The sequence below is a fragment of the Photinus pyralis genome, unplaced genomic scaffold, assembly GCF_008802855.1.
Source record: "Photinus pyralis isolate 1611_PpyrPB1 unplaced genomic scaffold, Ppyr1.3 Ppyr1.4_LG9, whole genome shotgun sequence".
NCBI classification, from domain to species: domain Eukaryota; kingdom Metazoa; phylum Arthropoda; class Insecta; order Coleoptera; family Lampyridae; genus Photinus; species Photinus pyralis.
Genome location: NW_022170878.1, coordinates 4,894,420 through 4,911,070, shown reverse-complemented (window position 1 = coordinate 4,911,070; position 16,651 = coordinate 4,894,420). Strand labels below are relative to the sequence as shown.

Below are 16,651 nucleotides of genomic sequence, written 5' to 3'. Positions count from 1 at the left end.
TCTCCTAGAATAGTATGCAAGGTGCTGCACTAGTATGTGAAATGCCACCTATTTGGAATTTGCCACCAATTTTATAATTTAGTTCCTAACCTTAAATTTATTTTCAAAACAAGATTCCAACTTCACCACCGGAAAGGCACCTGAAGAATGTCTCACACCGACCGAGTCGTCGTACTCGTCGACATGGACTGTTTTTACTGTCAGGTCGAAGAGAACCTCGATCCACAGTTGAAGGGCAAACCGCTGGCCGTCGTTCAGTACAACACTTGGAGGGGCGGAGGGTAAATCTGTTCCGACTTTAGGAAAAGCTCTAATTGGTACTCGATAGGATCATCGCCGTTAATTATCTGGCACGAGAGCAAGGCGTGACGAGACATATGAGAGGCGACGAGGCTAAACGAAAATGCCCCCAGATAGAATTGGTTCATGTTCCTTCGGTGCGAGGCAAGGCAGACTTAACTAAGTATGATGCAGTTGTTGCTGTTTCATGTGTTGCTCTTTTATTTTAACATATTTATGCGGGTTTCACCTCTTCTTTGTTTTACTTTTTAATTGTCAACCGGACCCTTTTCTCCCATGCATGCAGACCTGCTCCTCCTACATTCCTTCCACGTTTTTAGTATTCTCCTCTATTTCCAGTTTTTCTTTGTTTCACTTTTGCTTCAATGCTCTGTAATTTCTTAATTCTTCTTCTCTCTTTGCTGCATTAATAGTGTGTTTTGCTTCTCTGACTCTCCTTCATTATTTTCATCTTCATTGTTTCTATATGATCTCGGTATTCATTCTATGTGTAGTACTTCTATTTTTAATCAATTTATTTTCTCCCTCTTTGTTCTTCGTATTACTTATTTTATTTTTTTTATTCTGTTGCTCTCTTTTTTTGGTTAATATTGTGCATTTTACTTTCATGTGCCTTTGTTCTTATTTTAATTGATTGCTTCTTTCTTTATCTTCGACTGTTCTTTCTACACGTTTTTCTGTCGCTCTCTTTTTTGTGTTGTGCTTTACTTTTTTTGTCTTTATTTATATTTTAAGTCCTATCTTGTTTCCTTCTTTAATTAATATTTCTCTTTTTTCTACCCTTTCTATTTTGTGCGTTTTACTCGTTATCTCCCTCCCGTTGATTAATTATCTTATTCCACGTCCTTCTCCAATATACTATATGTTTTTCTTTTACTTAATTTATTGTTCTTCATTAATTTAGTGACAATTACTGACAAAGACCTCGTTCTGACAGATATCGAGACGCAGGAAAGCTCGTAGCGAGTGTGCTACAGAAGTTCACGCCATTACTCGAACGTGCCTCGGTCGACGAGGCGTACCTTGACATCACGGACGCCGTTGCGGTACGATCAAATTTTGCCAAAAGCGAAATTCAATTGAGCCAAGTTATCAACACGCACGTCGTCGGCTGCGAGACCTTGGAATTTCTGTATTCCCTATACAATTTCGGTCTGTGCGACGAGGCGAACTTAAAACTGGCTTACGGCGCCGTCATCGCCGAAGAAATTCGCGCGGCCGTGTTCCGCGAGACCGGCTACACGTGTTCGGCGGGCATCGCGCACAACAAGATCCTGGCGAAGCTCGCTGCAGGTTTGAACAAGCCGAATCGGCAAACACTTTTGCCACAAGATGGCGTCGAATCTCTGTACAAGGATCTGCCCGTGCGCAAAATTCGAAGTCTAGGCGGCAAGTTTGGGGATTCCCTCTCGGAAGACTTGGGTATAACGACCATGGCGGAGCTCGAGCGATTTTCGCACAAGGATCTGCGGAAACGGTACGACGACAAGACGGCGAGTTGGCTGTACAACATTGCGAGGGGGATCGATCTGGAACCGGTAACGATTCGTTTGGTTTCGAAGTCGATTGGTTGTGCGAAAACCTTTCCGGGTCGAAACGCGCTAATTAAACCGGAGTCCTTGAGGCATTGGCTGGGAGAGCTAAGCGCCGAGTTGGTCGAGCGTTTGGAGAAGGACCTGGAGGAAAACAACCGAAGGGCGAAACAAATGACCGTCGGGTTTACTCACGATGACATCTCCGCATCGCGCGTGCACGGTTTGAGTTCGTACGACGCTAAGAAGATCGCCGACGATTGTTACGCCCTCGTACAGAAGCACTGCGTAAAAGCCGACGGTACCTTTTGCGTAACAAATTTGTCCATCAACGCGGGAAAGTTCGAAGACTGTCGAAATGTCACCGCGATCACTTCCTTCTTTAAATCGAAGACCGTCGAGACGAGCGACTACTCCGACGAAACCATCGATTTAAACGAAGACACTTCGAAACTGTCATTTTATAAAGAAGCAGACGCTTCCAACGATTCGATAACGACCGAGATACGAACGCTCGAGGAGGACGAGGCGAAAGGATCGTTTTTCCTGCAGTACTTCGAGGATATGAAGAATTCGAAGAAACGCGAAAGTCCGGTTCTGCGCGACTTCGACACCTCGCGAAATTTAGAAGACGACGACGCGCCGAGCACCAGTAACGGAACCGAGATTTGCGACGAGTGCAATCGGAAAGTTTCGATCGCCGAAATGACCTCGCACAAGGACCATCACCTCGCCCTACAGATCGCCAAAGAGGAGAAGCTCGCGCGCTTGCCCACGATTACGATCAAGGGCAAGGAGAACGCGAAGTCGAAGAAACGCAAATCGTCCGACGCCGGCACCTTGACAAAATTCCTGCAAAGTGCGGCGATCCTGCCCGAGGATGAGTCAGAGGTGTGTCCGCAGTGCCAGAAGCGAATCGGGCGAAACGATCTCGCCGCTCATCTCGACTATCACCTCGCGAGAGAGCTGCACAGGGAAATAAACCAAATTAAATCGTGCTCGTCGGAAACGGCCCAGAGAAGTTCCAAGAAGACTAAAACGACAAAAGCGGCGACAAAAAATACGCGGAGTGTCATAAGTTTTTTTAAACCGAACTAAACGTTTTTATTCATTTTTTTTATTTTTGTACAGCACGTCTTTGTTAATTAAAGTTTTATTATTTAGTAGCAAATTTTTAAATTTAACCAACCTTCCTTGCACGGGAACCGCACCCGCGGATGATATCGCCCACACCACCTTAGAATCGACGGGAACCACGCCACCCCCGCTTACTACAGCGCCTGGACCACGTTAAAGCTGACCCGTCAGCTGTACTTTGCACGGACCAGTTATAGAATCCTCGCTGATGTTTCGCCATGGAAATTTTCTTGGAAAAGCTGCGAAAATCTTCGTCCGCAGTTTGACGGCGACTCGATGGGGTTAATGGCTCGTTGTTCGGGTTGGCTTAAGATTGCACCAGGCGGAAAACGTCCGGCGCATTGTGTAACGTCGATTAACCAATGCTGCTTTCCCACTATTTACACGCATATTTATAGGTCTGACGTAATCAGCGATGAATTGTTGAAATACCTGTAGGATCATTATAACTACCACAAGGGCGCCCCGCTTCAGACATTCGTATCACGTACAACCGACTCTGATTTCACATTTAAGCGCAATCCGGTTAGCTTTTGGAGGGAATAGAAATTCCAGTGGCCATTTAGAGAATCTTAAAAGATAAGTAAACGGCGTTATAATTGTACTAAAAACAGAGGAACAAATTAGCAAACAGAATGTTCTGATACCTATTTTTCGCGAAAGCAAAATACGAGCTGTGTAACGAAGCACTCAGTTTTCATACCGGAATTTATGACACACCGTACATTGATAACCGCTACTAGCTTTATTGCACACACGGTATCTAAAGGCGCTTCATTACGAAAAGTGTTGCTGGGCTGCCGAATTTGGAAGTTTTAATCCGGTAACTTAAGTAAGTATAATGAACAGTAGCTAATTAAATGAGTTGCTGTGAATCGCACCTCAACCAGCCGTGTGTGCTTTCATTAGCGCTTGAACTAAATTTTAAGAACAATTGAGATTTTTATGTTTATTTTGTTTTAATTTAATAAATTTTTGAATGTAAACAATTGAATACGCCTGTTGGCTGGAAAAACCAATGATACCTCCATGAAATGGGCAAATATTATAAAAAGTAAAGCCGTTGTTTAGAGGGAATCTTTTTGCCTTCTATATTCGAGTACGTTTTGAGAACATTTACCGCTTAATTTTAAAAGGTACGTAAGCGCTTGATACTTGCCATTCTGTCCGTGTCCGTAATTCCGTTTTAGTGGATTCTCTGGAGTAACCGCCCGCCGAATTCCGGACTAACCCGTCTCTTCAACTGACTGACTGTGACAAACCTCCGAGACCATCGACCTTGGCCAAAAGCAAGGCTTCAATCTTCTGGTGGCGCTCGAGTCCGTTCCGCCTACTGCCGCTACTTTCGCCCGCTCAGTCAGTCTCCTTATTAATATTTGAAGCAGTTTATTTACATTACAAAAAATGCATTACATTATGTTACTATTAAAATTGATGTCCAAAGTGACCCTTACCTAATACTGATATTTACACGAAATGACGAAATAAAAATTTGTTCTCAAAAATATCTGTTTTATAATATACACCTGTATTCTTACAAAAAAGCATAACATTAGAAAAGTGATTAAAATAAAATGGTTCGGTTAGTGCTTTCTTAACAGTTTGGCAACCTTGCTCTATCGCCGTTAACGCACTAAAAATAAACTAAATTACACCTAAATAGGACTAAGCAAGGTTAATACACCTTAGAGATAGTGTTTAGCTGTATGTACAAGTTATAAGAAAATATGTTTAAAACAAGACGGAGAGGAATTTGAATATTTTGTACAAAATAATTTTTTTATACAGCTCACTACGCCATAAGACACTGTTACACAATTTCGTACTTATCCGGAAAGAGCATCGTATCGACTGTATGCTTAACGGCGGACTCGTCGTCGACTAGCAAGACTTCGGTGATCTACAAACGGTCTAATTGGGTGGGGCGAGCGGCGAGGGAGGGAACTAACCTGAATCTGTGCGTACGTAGATTTCGAATTGAACATCACGTTGAGCGGGAAAAAGTCGTTGGGTATGGCCCGCGGCGCGGAAAACTCAAAGGAACCGCTCTTGTTGCTCGCGTCGATAAGCGGCAGCGACCACACCAGCTGATTTCGTTTGGACTCGTGCGAGTAGGTGCCGTCGCACTCGCCGACGATCGGCGTACATCCAATCCTACGGATTTACGCGATTAACAATGACCTCGCTATAGTCCGTCTCACTTTCACTTTACAGTATAGGGTATATATATATATATATATATTTGTATAAAATCGACATTGCGACACTCAAAACTACTATAAGGATTGCATTGCCCTGTTTCCCGTACTGTGTAGTCAAGGTGAGACGGACTATAGAAATGCGAGAACCACTAACGGCAATGGAATGCAAATGTTAACGTCGACCAGCTCGAGATCCAAATGCGTCAGTTCGTACTCGATGTTTACGTCGCAGCCGCCATCGCCCGTTTCCGACGGCCAGCAGTTGATCAGAAGCGGCACGAACGCCTCGTCCGTTCCCTGTAGGCGCCATTTTAGTACGCCGACGTCTGTGTTAAGGGGGAATGGCTTATTTGGCTGCTTCAAACCGATCTGAAAAGTAAATGCCAACTACTGCTTCCGTCACACTTCATTAGGTTTCAATTAGGATTGTAATTAAGCCAAATTGAGGAAGGGGGGGAGGAAAGAAGAATGCTTAAAGAAAGGTTTCTAAGTTTTTTCGTCACCCGTACTTGAGAGCGCGACTTAAATAATTCCTTGTCCACATTCGGATGCGTCTGCAGCTGCACGCCGTGCGAATCTTGATTTTTGAGCTGTACCCGAATCCGTCCCCACTTCTCGTCGCTAATGTGTAACGTAATAAGGCCGGATAATTCGAACTGCTGAACGCCGCCGTCGCGTCCCATTCGCACTATCAACTTCTCCTCTTGCTTAAGGTACACCCTGCAATCGATCAAATAAGATCGTGCGAAAAGCCGACCCGCTCGACTCACCCGTCGATTTCCGGCTTGATGGCGATCGACTTGTGGCTAGCTTGCGATACGTTATTGACGGCAGTGACGCTCTCCCCTTCCGACTTCAGCTGATCGACGAACGACTCGACGTCCTTTCCTTTGCTACCCAACTTCATGGCGCGCGTCGGCAGTTGTTTCCTGAAACAATCGATCGCACTGACGACCTTAGCTACAGCCACTCGACTACTCACTGAACGCTAGTATACGAGGGTGGCTTAATGTCGTTACTAATATTCGCCATGTCGCCGACGGACGGCGCGGGCGTGTACAACGCGGAACTTCCGAAACCGCCGCTCGAGCCGCCGAACGCCGGCTTGCCGCCCTTTTTCGCCGCCTCCATGCGCTGTCTCTGCAACTCCTTCGCCTTCTCGCGCATCTTGTTCTTCGCCTCGCGCTCCTGCGACTGCCGCACCGCCTGGTACACCTTCTCCTCGTGCGAGTCCATCTCGACGAACGTCCGTATCTGCGACAGGTTCACGCTCTCCCTGTAACCGAGCGCGACGATCTCGTCGAAGGCGAATATTAGATTGAACGCGTTTTCGACTATTTCGGTCTCCTCCAGCGATCTACAGTACTCGGGAATCTGGACGACAAAGTTAGCATAGGCGGCATCGCTGTATTTAGAAACGGACAGTATGGCAACGTCACTACTTTTGGATTCAAATTCATAGACACAGAAGAAAGCTTTTACGTAGACTAGAAGGCGAGTGCTGGCGTGTCAGATGATTAAGGATTAATTGATAAAATGAAAGAGAAGAAGATGGAGGACTAAGGGAGGAAATTAAGAGAAGGGAAGAGCAATGGGATATGAGAAAAGAAGAACTGATGGAAAGGATAGCAAAACTAAAAGAAAAAATGAGAGAAAGGAAAGAAGGAAGATAAGAAACAAAATAACGTTACAAGTAGTAAAGATGGAAGAAGGAATAAGTACGAAGAAATGGCTTAAAGAAACGTAGAGGTGAATGTAAAAGAGACGAGAACAATTATAGAAGTAGGAGGAAATAGGTAGTAATCGCGGAACTACCATGGGATAACAAGAGAGAAATTAAAGAGATTGTAGAGAGTGAAAGAAGGACAAGAATGTAAGATAAAGATACAGCAAATTAATAGTAAAAAGATGAAGATAGTAAAAAGATGAAGAATACAGATAGAGTAACAAAGAAAAAAGAACCAGTAAGAACAGATAGGAAGCGGAGGGAAGAGAAAACGGTAGGATTTGGAGGAAAAAATTAACACTAAAAGAGAACATAGGGGGAGAGGAGACAGAAGAGAATAAAAGAAAGGAGCAAAACGAAAAAATGGAGAGGAGTAACATGAAAATGTTCGTGAACGAAGATGGTGACATTTGGCGAGATGGGAGGAAGGGAAAGGGAGATAAAATAGAAGTGGAAGGAGGAAAGAGGGAAAATAAGGGAAAGGATGGAAAATTAACTTACAAAAAGGGGCATAGATATACAAGTACAGCAACTGAGAGCATCAAGAGTTCACTAGGGAAGAAAAAATATCCAGATAATAGCGAGATTTCGATGCGGAAACAAGGAGAGAGGGAAGGAGAAGTGGAGAAAAAGGCGAAGAAAGGTAATGTAGAATTTGTGGAGAGAAAGAACATAATTATGTAAAGAGGTGAAAAAAGCAAGGGATTGAAGTGCTGCAAGGAGGAAAGGAGAGAAGAATGGATGAGGATGGCTTTAGAAAAAAGGGAAGAAACACAAAAATTTGTTTTTTTGCAGTTTATTTATTGAAAAAAGTTTTTGTCAAATGTCGTTAATAAAAAATTCATGATTAAAAACAACTCTTAAAAAAACTTTAAAGGATCTAAAACTTTGTATAAGTCTGGGAGGTTCTGGAGAGGTCTTAAGAAACTATTTGGGATTATTGAAGACACTTGCCAACTCCTAAAGATCCTTAAAATCGCTTAAACACTAAAAGCCTGGTGTAAACTCTAAAGGATTCAGAATACTCTTGAAGCTCGTCTTGAAGACTCTTCAATATTGATGGCGACTCTTAAAAGCTATTGACTCTGAAAAACTCCTAAAAGCGCCTTAAGAGTCTTGTATGCTCATCTGTCCTCATCAACGACTAAGAGTATTAAAAGCCTCTTGGACACCTTGAAAAACTTTTGGGGACTTTTAAAGACTCAAAGATTTTAAATGATGATTTTGTTCTCGGATTTCATTTCTCATAGGAACATCATCAAAGAAACGTACTCGAGACCTGCAGACACTATACCACGCACACGCGTTGGATTGAAACAAATTACAGAAAACTAGAACATTCACTTTTGTAACACCATCTAAACTTTCTTCTATAAAAACTTTACAACCACCAAGACCGACTGTCTTTCACCAAAAGTCTCGTTATACGTCTTATGTAAAACACGCTTCCTTTCTATTCCTTCCTTATGCAATAAATGCTTGAGAGAAATGAACTCAAGACTCCTCCATAAAAGTGACGCAAACTTGAGTTAAACTCGAACTAGAACATTCGCTTTGTAACGGCGAATTAAAATCCTTTAAAACACTTTCAAACTTTCTTGTACAAGAACTTTACAACTGCCAAGATTGACTGTCTTTCAACAAAATGCTCACCCTTCGTTTCCATCCGCTCCTCCTTCCTTATCAAATTACTGGGCCTATCTTTATATTATAGTTAATAATTTTGTCCTACGACTCGCCGTTTTCAAGTTATAGGCGAAAAACCGCACCCACAACTCTCTCACCATCCACCTGGGATAGAGAAATCGCTCAAAACTGTATTACACAATCATGAGGGGGCCTTCTCCCACACATTGCCGATAAAATTGGAACTACGCCAATTATTTTAGGTAGATTTCTTCGCCCTATTGTAATGGTATCAGTATATTTATAGGTTTACATATATCACTTCCAAGAAACACTCTAACGTTCGTAATTATGAAACGATTTCGAGTGTCGGCTCGGTATAACTCAGCGAAGTTCGTGAATCAGCCAATTCCGCCATATTGGAACAAAATGGCGGACACTTTTATATGTTAAAAGAAATCTACCAACACCTGATGGCCGAGCCGAAAGGGATTTTTTCCTATATGTCATTTTTTGACATAAAATGACCGAACTATTAACTTGCTTTTACGAAGCGGTAATGAACCGGGATAATAAACACACTTAGTTCCTAAAGAATTCCAATGATATGATCGAATTTGTGTTCAATTTAAATTAACGACCACATTTAACCTTAAATAAAGTGAGATTCATATTATACAGGGTGATCCATAGTTATAATATTGCCTTTATTGAAGAGAAAAGAATAGAAAAAATAAACAAAGGACTTCCAAGAAAGGGCGAAGTTCAGTGCAGCAGAAAAAACTGGTGCCTGTTCTTACACTTAACCTAGAATATTATAATAGGTGCCGTTTTCAATAAAAACATCCGCATGATGTAGTTTACAATTACCTAACCTAAATTTGTTTTATTGAGTTAACGTAAAATTGAGCCCCCAAAAATGTTGACCGAATTACTATTGGTACTTTCGGAAGCGTCTCACTGCTCGTGTGCAATTGTTTTGCGTGTTATTATTCCGTGTCAATTTTTCGTTAACAAATTCCATCCACACTGTCCGTTAATAAATACAACGGTGGCATTCCGCTTAAATTACTTACGACACGCGCAAATAGACGTAGCGTCTCCAGGTCCTCGAGGATGTTACTGGCTCGGGTCGTAATTAGCAGCATGTACAACCTTTCGAGGGGCTGGTAGACGTACCTAACGGAGTCGGTCTCGACGAACGTGTGCTGCGTTCCCGACGGTATCAGTTTGGGAAACGCGGCCAGGAGGCCCTCTATTCGAGCTTTCGTCATTTCCACGAACTGGCGAGAGACAATTGCTAAAATTTGAGTTAAAGTCGACGGCGAACCCCGTGGTTTTGTACCTACTTTTCCCTGCTTTGGTGCATACCGCTGCTGCTATTAGCACCTGAATGGGACAAACACAAAAATGACTCTCGAGTAAACGCGAAACTTACACTTACCATAGCGAACGATTTGCTAGAGACAATTTAACGTATTTAAAGCTAATTCTGTTAATTGTATGTTGACATTACACCCAGAAGACACACAGACGAAGATGACGTTGACGTGTGCTGTTTTAGTGACTTACTTAGGAATTTTGGTTACGTCGCCGGTTTTCGACTAATCACAAAATTCGAATCCTTAAACAAACGGCGCTTCGCAATTATCAATTTCGAAAGCAAATTTCTGTTTCCCATTCGCAATTAGGCCGAAATTCCTCAGGCCGTACGAGAAATAACCCACAATTTTTGAATTTCCCACCATTGCTAGGGGGAGTTGACGAATCGCCGCTACCAACATCCAAAAAACAAACTACCTCTCAGTCCACTAATTTGGGAAAAATTGCAATATTTTCGAAGTTTCCACACAAATCCTTGTTGCGCAAATTCTGAAAAATGCCCAAAAATAAAGGTAAGCCCCGATGAATGTCGTGCAATTCGTCTTAACTCGCCCACCTTGCAGGAAAGGGAGGTAAAAACAGGCGAAGGGGTAAGAATGAGAACGAGACCGAAAAACGTGAATTGGTCTTCAAGGAGGACGGCCAGGAGTACGCGCAGGTTACGAAGATGCTCGGCAACGGGAGACTGGAGGCGATGTGTTTCGATGGCGTCAAGCGACTGTGCCACATACGAGGTAAGCTGCGAAAGAAAGTCTGGATTAACCAAGGCGACATCATCTTGATCGGGCTGCGCGATTATCAGGACGCGAAGGCCGACGTCATTTTGAAGTACACGCCCGACGAGGCCCGCAACTTGAAAACGTACGGCGAGTTTCCCGAGACGGTCCGTATCAACGACACAGTCACATTCGTCGACGACGGATTCGATGAGGACATCGAATTCGGTGACGATATTAGTTCGGGTGACGAGGCCGATCCTGTCGATGGCGTAAGTTTAATTAAACGCACCTGTACATTTATAATACCGTTGTCGTTTTCAGATCTGATGAAAGACTTCGTAATAAATATTCGCATACATGTCTTTTTTTTAATGTAGTTAGGAAAGTATTATAATTACAATTGTTGTTTATGTCTTTGTTGGTATTAGCAATAATTTGACCATTAAAAATTACCCGTTCTGTGTCTAACTAAAACTTGAGAGTGTATAATATCCTTCTAATGTTAAGTGAGAATAATTTTACTTTATATAATAAAGAAAATTTGTTTGTTTTGCTTCGTTTTTTTCTTCTGAATGTACATTTTGAACTAGTTATGTTCGGAGCATAATATACTATTGAGATTACCTAACTTATAACTGTATATCATACCAGAAACACCAATAATAAAAAAACTAATGAATTTTTTCTCTATTTTAAAATGCACTTTCCCTCCTCCCCACTTCCCTCATACTTCTCCCTGTAATAATTTCCACCTCCCTACATAACATAGGTGCTCTATGATCTCTTCTACCTCCCCGCATATTCTACATTTTCTTTCTTCTTCTTGTTACCTCTATTTCTCTGTTCCTCTCTCTTTATTTCCGCATCTGAATCTCGCAATTGTTTTAATATTTTTTCTTCCTTCCCACAAATATTTTGGTAACTACATTGATTCTGTGTGCGCTCCCTATCTTCACCCTCTCTCTGTTTAAATATTCATATTTCTATTTGCCAGCTCATCTTCCATCTTTCCTTCTCCTCCTTCCGTAATATATTTTTCTCTTTGTTCTTTTGCGGTCATCCTCCTTCTCAAACATTCTTTCACCAATTCGCATTCTCTATTATATTGCCCCTGAAAGGTTCCACCCTGTATATATAACTTACGACGATACATACATTTTTGAGAGTTGGCTGCCATGCAATTTCTAGGTGGGGGAAAAGCGATTTGCGCCATCTAGAAAGCAAGACGTTGATCATCTTGTCTTGAATGGCGGTCGTGTACGGGTCGCTCCATAAATGTTTGTTATTTTGTGTTATTTAATGCAGGTAGTAATTTTTGCATTTCTTTATATCGTATTTGTGTTTTGTATGCCGCATTTTATATTTTTTGTGTTTGAATCTTTGTTTTTGAAATTTACTTGGTTTAACCGTAATACAGAATCACGTGTGATACCGTTATGCTATTGTTTGTAATTGTTTACGTTTTTGATGTAATGTTTGCTTAATTTATGTTTATTGATGTTGATTACTTGGTCTTGTCCCTGAAGTAACATTCATATTTTTATTTTAATATGTGGAAATTATTCCATTATTATTATTCATTTGATGTATGTACTGACTTGTTGTTTGTAACTAACAATTTTCTCCGTGAATGAAGCAGTCACGGGGGTGGTAAACACTGTGGTCAAAATTGAGTTATGACACCTAATTCCGTGATTGTCTTCGACATTCAACTGCATAGGCTCGAAACCCCTGAAACTAGGGGCGGGTTACCTATCTGCAGGAGCGGGATTACGCTAATCAAAGCTCTTCAGTTTAGAATCTATATGCGATAAATGAGTTACGATTCGTAATTTCCACATATCTTGTTTTAGTTAAATTTGCCCACAAGGCCATGTAATTTTCCATCTTGCGTTTAACAAAATGACTCTCTTTTGTAATAAAAAACGATACGGTTCTAGTGCATCCATAAACGAACTCTAGGGTCGCGCGATTCTCGACTGCATAGGAAAATATTCTAGTAGGAGCTGTTCCCCATGGGAAAAATGAATTTGAACGAATTTTCAATGATCTTTTTGGTTTGCCCAATACAATACCTACATACATGATTACAATCTTTACAAGATATTTTTATTTTCTGGGTAAAATGATCTTCGCTGCACTTACCAATGTTTATGATATATACAAATCTGAGTATCTGTGCAATTGAAAATTTTTCCAGTTTAGCAAACCTTCACTCAAGAATAATCCATTACCAAACTAATTACTGAATCTGGCCGCAATTTTCCACCAATAAATTGATACTCCGGGCACAAATTCGCACGTATACGGCAAAGTACAAGTAAACCATATAAGGCAACGCTTACCTTACATAAAATTAAACGTTGACGCCAAGAAGTGAGCTCAGTTCTCGGATCCCAAAACCTGGAAACGAAAGTAAAACTCCCAAGCCGCAGAGAAATCTTCCCCCCACTACTACTACTATGACTAAGGTCAACGTTCCATCATAAACTTTCCCCTAACTATCTCAATGGTAGTTAATTTTTGATTTTTATCAAAACTGCCAATTACAATCGGCGGTTCATTTTGAAGTGAAGGCTCTGTATAACTGGTAAACGGAGGGAATATACAATTTTGTTAGTTAAAATCAATACTTAAGTATAAATCAAAAAATGTGATATTTATCTTTAAACAATTACCTTAAATCAACAAGTTTCAGCAACTAATTATGATATCTTCTTAAGAGCTAGAACTTTGAGAAGAAAGTTAAAAAAATCTTGGAGCAAGAGAAAAATAGATAATATATTTTTTTGTTATGTTAGATCCCATATGCATATTCTATAAGTAATGCACCTCTTCCCCTTTTTCATAGGACTCCAATAAACTATAAAGCAATCGAATAAAACTAGAAAAAGTGATATGCATGAAGAAGTTACGTTTAAAGACCTCTATTTTTATGTCTTGCTCTGAGATAATCGACACTTAACGTTTGAACGTTATTAACCTAAGTTACATGACACCACCACACACTACAGAATTAATATTTAACTTAAAGAGAAATGTGTTCCTTCTAAAAACATGTGTTGTTTTCACGAACTTATAAATTAAGATGGACTGCTAATGCTGAATTGACAAATGACACCTACATGGGGGCAGCCAAGATGTGCACTCGCTTGGCGCAAAATTCAAATCAACTAATAAACAAGCATTAACCTCACGTTTTCTAAATAAATTACTGTTACATATGTTAATTTCCAAGGCTGCAATAGTCTCAAAACTTGAGCACTAGGAAAATTCCCTTAGAAAATAACTAAAATGTGCACATCATGGCCGCGCCCATGCCGTTTCTACCTCTACGCAACTGTTTCATCAGCAGTCCATCTTAATTTATAAGTTCGTGGTTGTTTTACACTTGCAATTAGCACATTAAACAACTTAAGACACGTTATGTTTTAAAAGGTGTCTTTTAAAGTACTGTTTGTCACTTGTCTCGTAATCACAATTAGCACATTTAAATTCTTTAGAAACAGTATGTTTTAAAAGGTGTCGCTTAAGCTGTTGTTTAGTACTTGTTCTATATTGACAACTGGTACATTTAAAATCTTTAGATCCTTTATGTTTTAAAAGGTGTCGTTTAAAATATTGTTTGTCACTTGTTTCGTAATCACAATTAGGACATTTCAATTCTTTACAATCGGTGTGTTTTAAAAGGTGTCTTTTAAAGCAATATTTAGTATTTGTCTCATAATCACAATTATTACATTTAAAATCTTTAAACTTGGTATGTATCAAAAGATGTTGTTTAAAGTAGCGTTTGTCATTTGTCTCATAGTCACAATTAGGACATTTACATTTTTTCGAATCGGCATGTTTTAAAAGATGTAGTTTAAAGTATTGTTTATCATATGTCTCGTAATCACACTTAGCACATTTAAAATCTTTAGAATCAGTATGTTTCAAGAGGTGTCGTTTAAAGTAGTGTTTGTCATTTGTCTCGTAATCACAATTAGCACACTTAAATTCTTTAGAATCGCTATGTTTTAAAAGGTGTTGTTTCAAATGGCGTTTGTCTTTTGTCTCATAATCACAATTAGCACATTTCAAATCGTTAGAATTGGTATGTGAAAGGTGTCGTTGAAAGTAGGATTTCTTATATGTCTTGTAATTACAATTGGCAGATTGAAAATCTTTAGGACCTGTATGTCTTAAAAAGTGTTGTTTCAAGTAGTATTTGTCATATGTCTCATAATCACAATTAGCGCATTTAAATTCTTTAGAATCGGTATGTTTTAAAAGGTGTCGTTTAAAGCAGTATTTATGATTGGTCTCATAATCACAATTAGTACATTTAAATTCTTTAGAAACGGTATGTGTTAAAAGGTGGTGTTTAAAACGGGATTTCAAATATGTCTTGTAATTACAATGAGCACATTTAAAATCGTTAAAATTGGTATGTTTTAAAAGATGTTGTTTGAAGTAATGTTTGTCATTTGTATTGTAATCACAATTAGCACATTTAAAAACGTTACAATCAATATGTTTTAAAAGGTGTCGTCTAAAGCACGATTTATCATTTGTCTTATAATCACAACAAGCACATTTAAATTTTTTAGAATCGATATGTATTAAAAGATGTCGTTTAAAGTGGGAGGTAATGTTTGTCTCGTAATCGCAATTAGCACATTTAAAATCTTTATAATCTTTATGCTTTAAAAGGTGTCGTCTTAAGTTGTGTTTGATATTTGTCTTGTAATCACAATTAGCACATTCTAGTACATTTTGCAATTGCTTATCTTTTGGTTCATCTTCACAATGAGCATAGTTAAAGGCTTCAGAAACATTATGCTTGAAAAGATGTTGTTTAACTTGCAGCTTTCCATTTGTTGGGTGTTGACCAAAGTCACATTCAAAATGGTTGGAAATTTGAGTTTTAATATTCCATCCACAATCAGTTTGTTGTTGTACTGCTTCATTGTCGAGCGATTTGGAGCACTGTCCAGTAATTTCGTCCTTTATTGTAACCCACTCTTCGTTGCTTACTACAATGGTTCCTTCAAGATCAGAATAGATTTCTTCTTCATGTTTTGGTTCGATTTTAATGAGTGGTATGACATCTTTTCCGTCCATATCTAGTATCAATAAGGTTATCAAGACAATTATGTTTTTGTTTATAAAAAATAAAGTTTAGTATTAATTAAACAATACAAATTTCTTACCAGCTTACATATTTAACATGGCTTACAGACGTAAATAAAGCACTCGCTGTAGCTCAAGTACTGGTAAAGGGCGGAGCAATGGTTTTTGTAGCGATAGCCTTAGGGCAGATACTTTTACTTTTGGCTAAATGATCAATTACTGAGGCCAATTTTCGTGTGGCGGCCATATTCTCGGTGCACAAAACTGCTTACAATTACATTTACATCAGCTGTTTGTGTTCCTTGACCAGTGGCGTACCTTCATTGTACGAGAATATGGCCGCCAGCTTGTCACACGAAAATTTGTTTCAACGTGCAGCATTGCACTTATCAGTCACCTTTCGTCCGGCGTAGTCTATAGGCGGATTTAGGCTCGTACGCAGAACGGCGCTGCTGCAGAAAGTCGCAGCCGCAGGTAGTTCGAGGCCATGTTGATATACGGCCTTGTTTACGCTTGAACGCACAAATACAAAACGTAGGTTGCCGCAAATATGCTTGTCTGTAGGAGACGCAGAAGTTCGCAGAATTTAAACTTTGTACGCAGTTGTTTGTAGTCGGGCGTGCGAAGTGCGGAGAAAACCATCTGTTCCAAATTTCTCCTATATTTGTTAACAGGTCTTACTGCCCACCGTCGTACCCTCCTTTGAGTATGCAAGAGCCCCAACTCATTACTTAACGCCGTTAGTAACAGTATTTTCTTTAATTTAATTCTCTTCTTGTCTGCCATTGCAGAAATTAATCAAAAATCTGTTATTTTTCTATTCACTTAACCAACCACGTTATTTAACGACCAAAAGAGGTTAGGTTTTAATTGTCAATTTCGACACTGAGAACAACTGCCTACCAACATAAA

The 16,651-nt window shown here is 40.0% G+C and overlaps 4 protein-coding genes across 4 annotated transcripts; 2 read left to right on the top strand and 2 right to left on the bottom strand.

Annotated features, from left to right (window-relative positions):
* The first annotated feature begins 78 nt into the window (after window positions 1-78).
* Window positions 79-2,998, top strand: LOC116180448 (DNA polymerase eta). Its single transcript, XM_031500431.1, has 3 exons — window positions 79-281; window positions 329-463; window positions 1,238-2,998. The coding sequence occupies exons 1-3, from the start codon at window positions 148-150 to the stop codon at window positions 2,928-2,930; spliced, it is 1,962 nt and encodes a 653-aa protein (XP_031356291.1). The 5' UTR covers window positions 79-147; the 3' UTR covers window positions 2,931-2,998.
* Window positions 2,999-4,464: 1,466 nt separating this feature from the next.
* On the bottom strand, window positions 4,465-10,125 carry LOC116180450 (coatomer subunit delta). The gene is made up of 9 exons (XM_031500433.1): window positions 9,967-10,125; window positions 9,872-9,911; window positions 9,599-9,822; window positions 6,153-6,544; window positions 5,941-6,099; window positions 5,680-5,890; window positions 5,325-5,539; window positions 4,919-5,123; window positions 4,465-4,869 (listed from the first exon to the last, which is right to left on the bottom strand). Exons 1-9 carry the CDS (start codon window positions 9,967-9,969, stop codon window positions 4,780-4,782), a joined length of 1,539 nt encoding a protein of 512 aa, XP_031356293.1. The 5' UTR covers window positions 9,970-10,125; the 3' UTR covers window positions 4,465-4,779.
* A 136-nt stretch (window positions 10,126-10,261) lies between these two features.
* On the top strand, window positions 10,262-11,177 carry LOC116180452 (eukaryotic translation initiation factor 1A, X-chromosomal). The gene is made up of 3 exons (XM_031500435.1): window positions 10,262-10,417; window positions 10,469-10,893; window positions 10,946-11,177. The coding sequence occupies exons 1-3, from the start codon at window positions 10,402-10,404 to the stop codon at window positions 10,949-10,951; spliced, it is 447 nt and encodes a 148-aa protein (XP_031356295.1). The 5' UTR covers window positions 10,262-10,401; the 3' UTR covers window positions 10,952-11,177.
* A 1,371-nt stretch (window positions 11,178-12,548) lies between these two features.
* Window positions 12,549-16,601, bottom strand: LOC116180449 (gastrula zinc finger protein XlCGF58.1-like). The gene is made up of 2 exons (XM_031500432.1): window positions 15,820-16,601; window positions 12,549-15,732 (listed from the first exon to the last, which is right to left on the bottom strand). The coding sequence occupies exon 2, from the start codon at window positions 15,728-15,730 to the stop codon at window positions 14,039-14,041; it is 1,692 nt and encodes a 563-aa protein (XP_031356292.1). The 5' UTR covers window positions 15,731-15,732; window positions 15,820-16,601; the 3' UTR covers window positions 12,549-14,038.
* Window positions 16,602-16,651: the final 50 nt, after the last annotated feature.

Bases quoted from the DNA above. Each gene is read 5' to 3' on its own strand.
- LOC116180448 (XM_031500431.1), top strand. From the start codon at position 148: ATGTCTCACACCGACCGAGTCGTCGTACTCGTCGACATGGACTGTTTT. The intron at 282-328 runs GTAAATCTGTTC...GGTACTCGATAG, and splicing joins AACACTTGGAGGGGCGGAGG to GATCATCGCCGTTAATTATC. The intron at 464-1,237 runs GTATGATGCAGT...TCGTTCTGACAG, and splicing joins GGCAAGGCAGACTTAACTAA to ATATCGAGACGCAGGAAAGC.
- LOC116180450 (XM_031500433.1), bottom strand. The intron at 6,545-9,598 runs GTAAGTAATTTA...TTTGTCGTCCAG, and splicing joins TACGTCTATTTGCGCGTGTC to ATTCCCGAGTACTGTAGATC. The intron at 6,100-6,152 runs GTGAGTAGTCGA...CGATTGTTTCAG, and splicing joins CCCTCGTATACTAGCGTTCA to GAAACAACTGCCGACGCGCG.
- LOC116180449 (XM_031500432.1), bottom strand. From the start codon at position 15,730: ATGGACGGAAAAGATGTCATACCACTCATTAAAATCGAACCAAAACAT.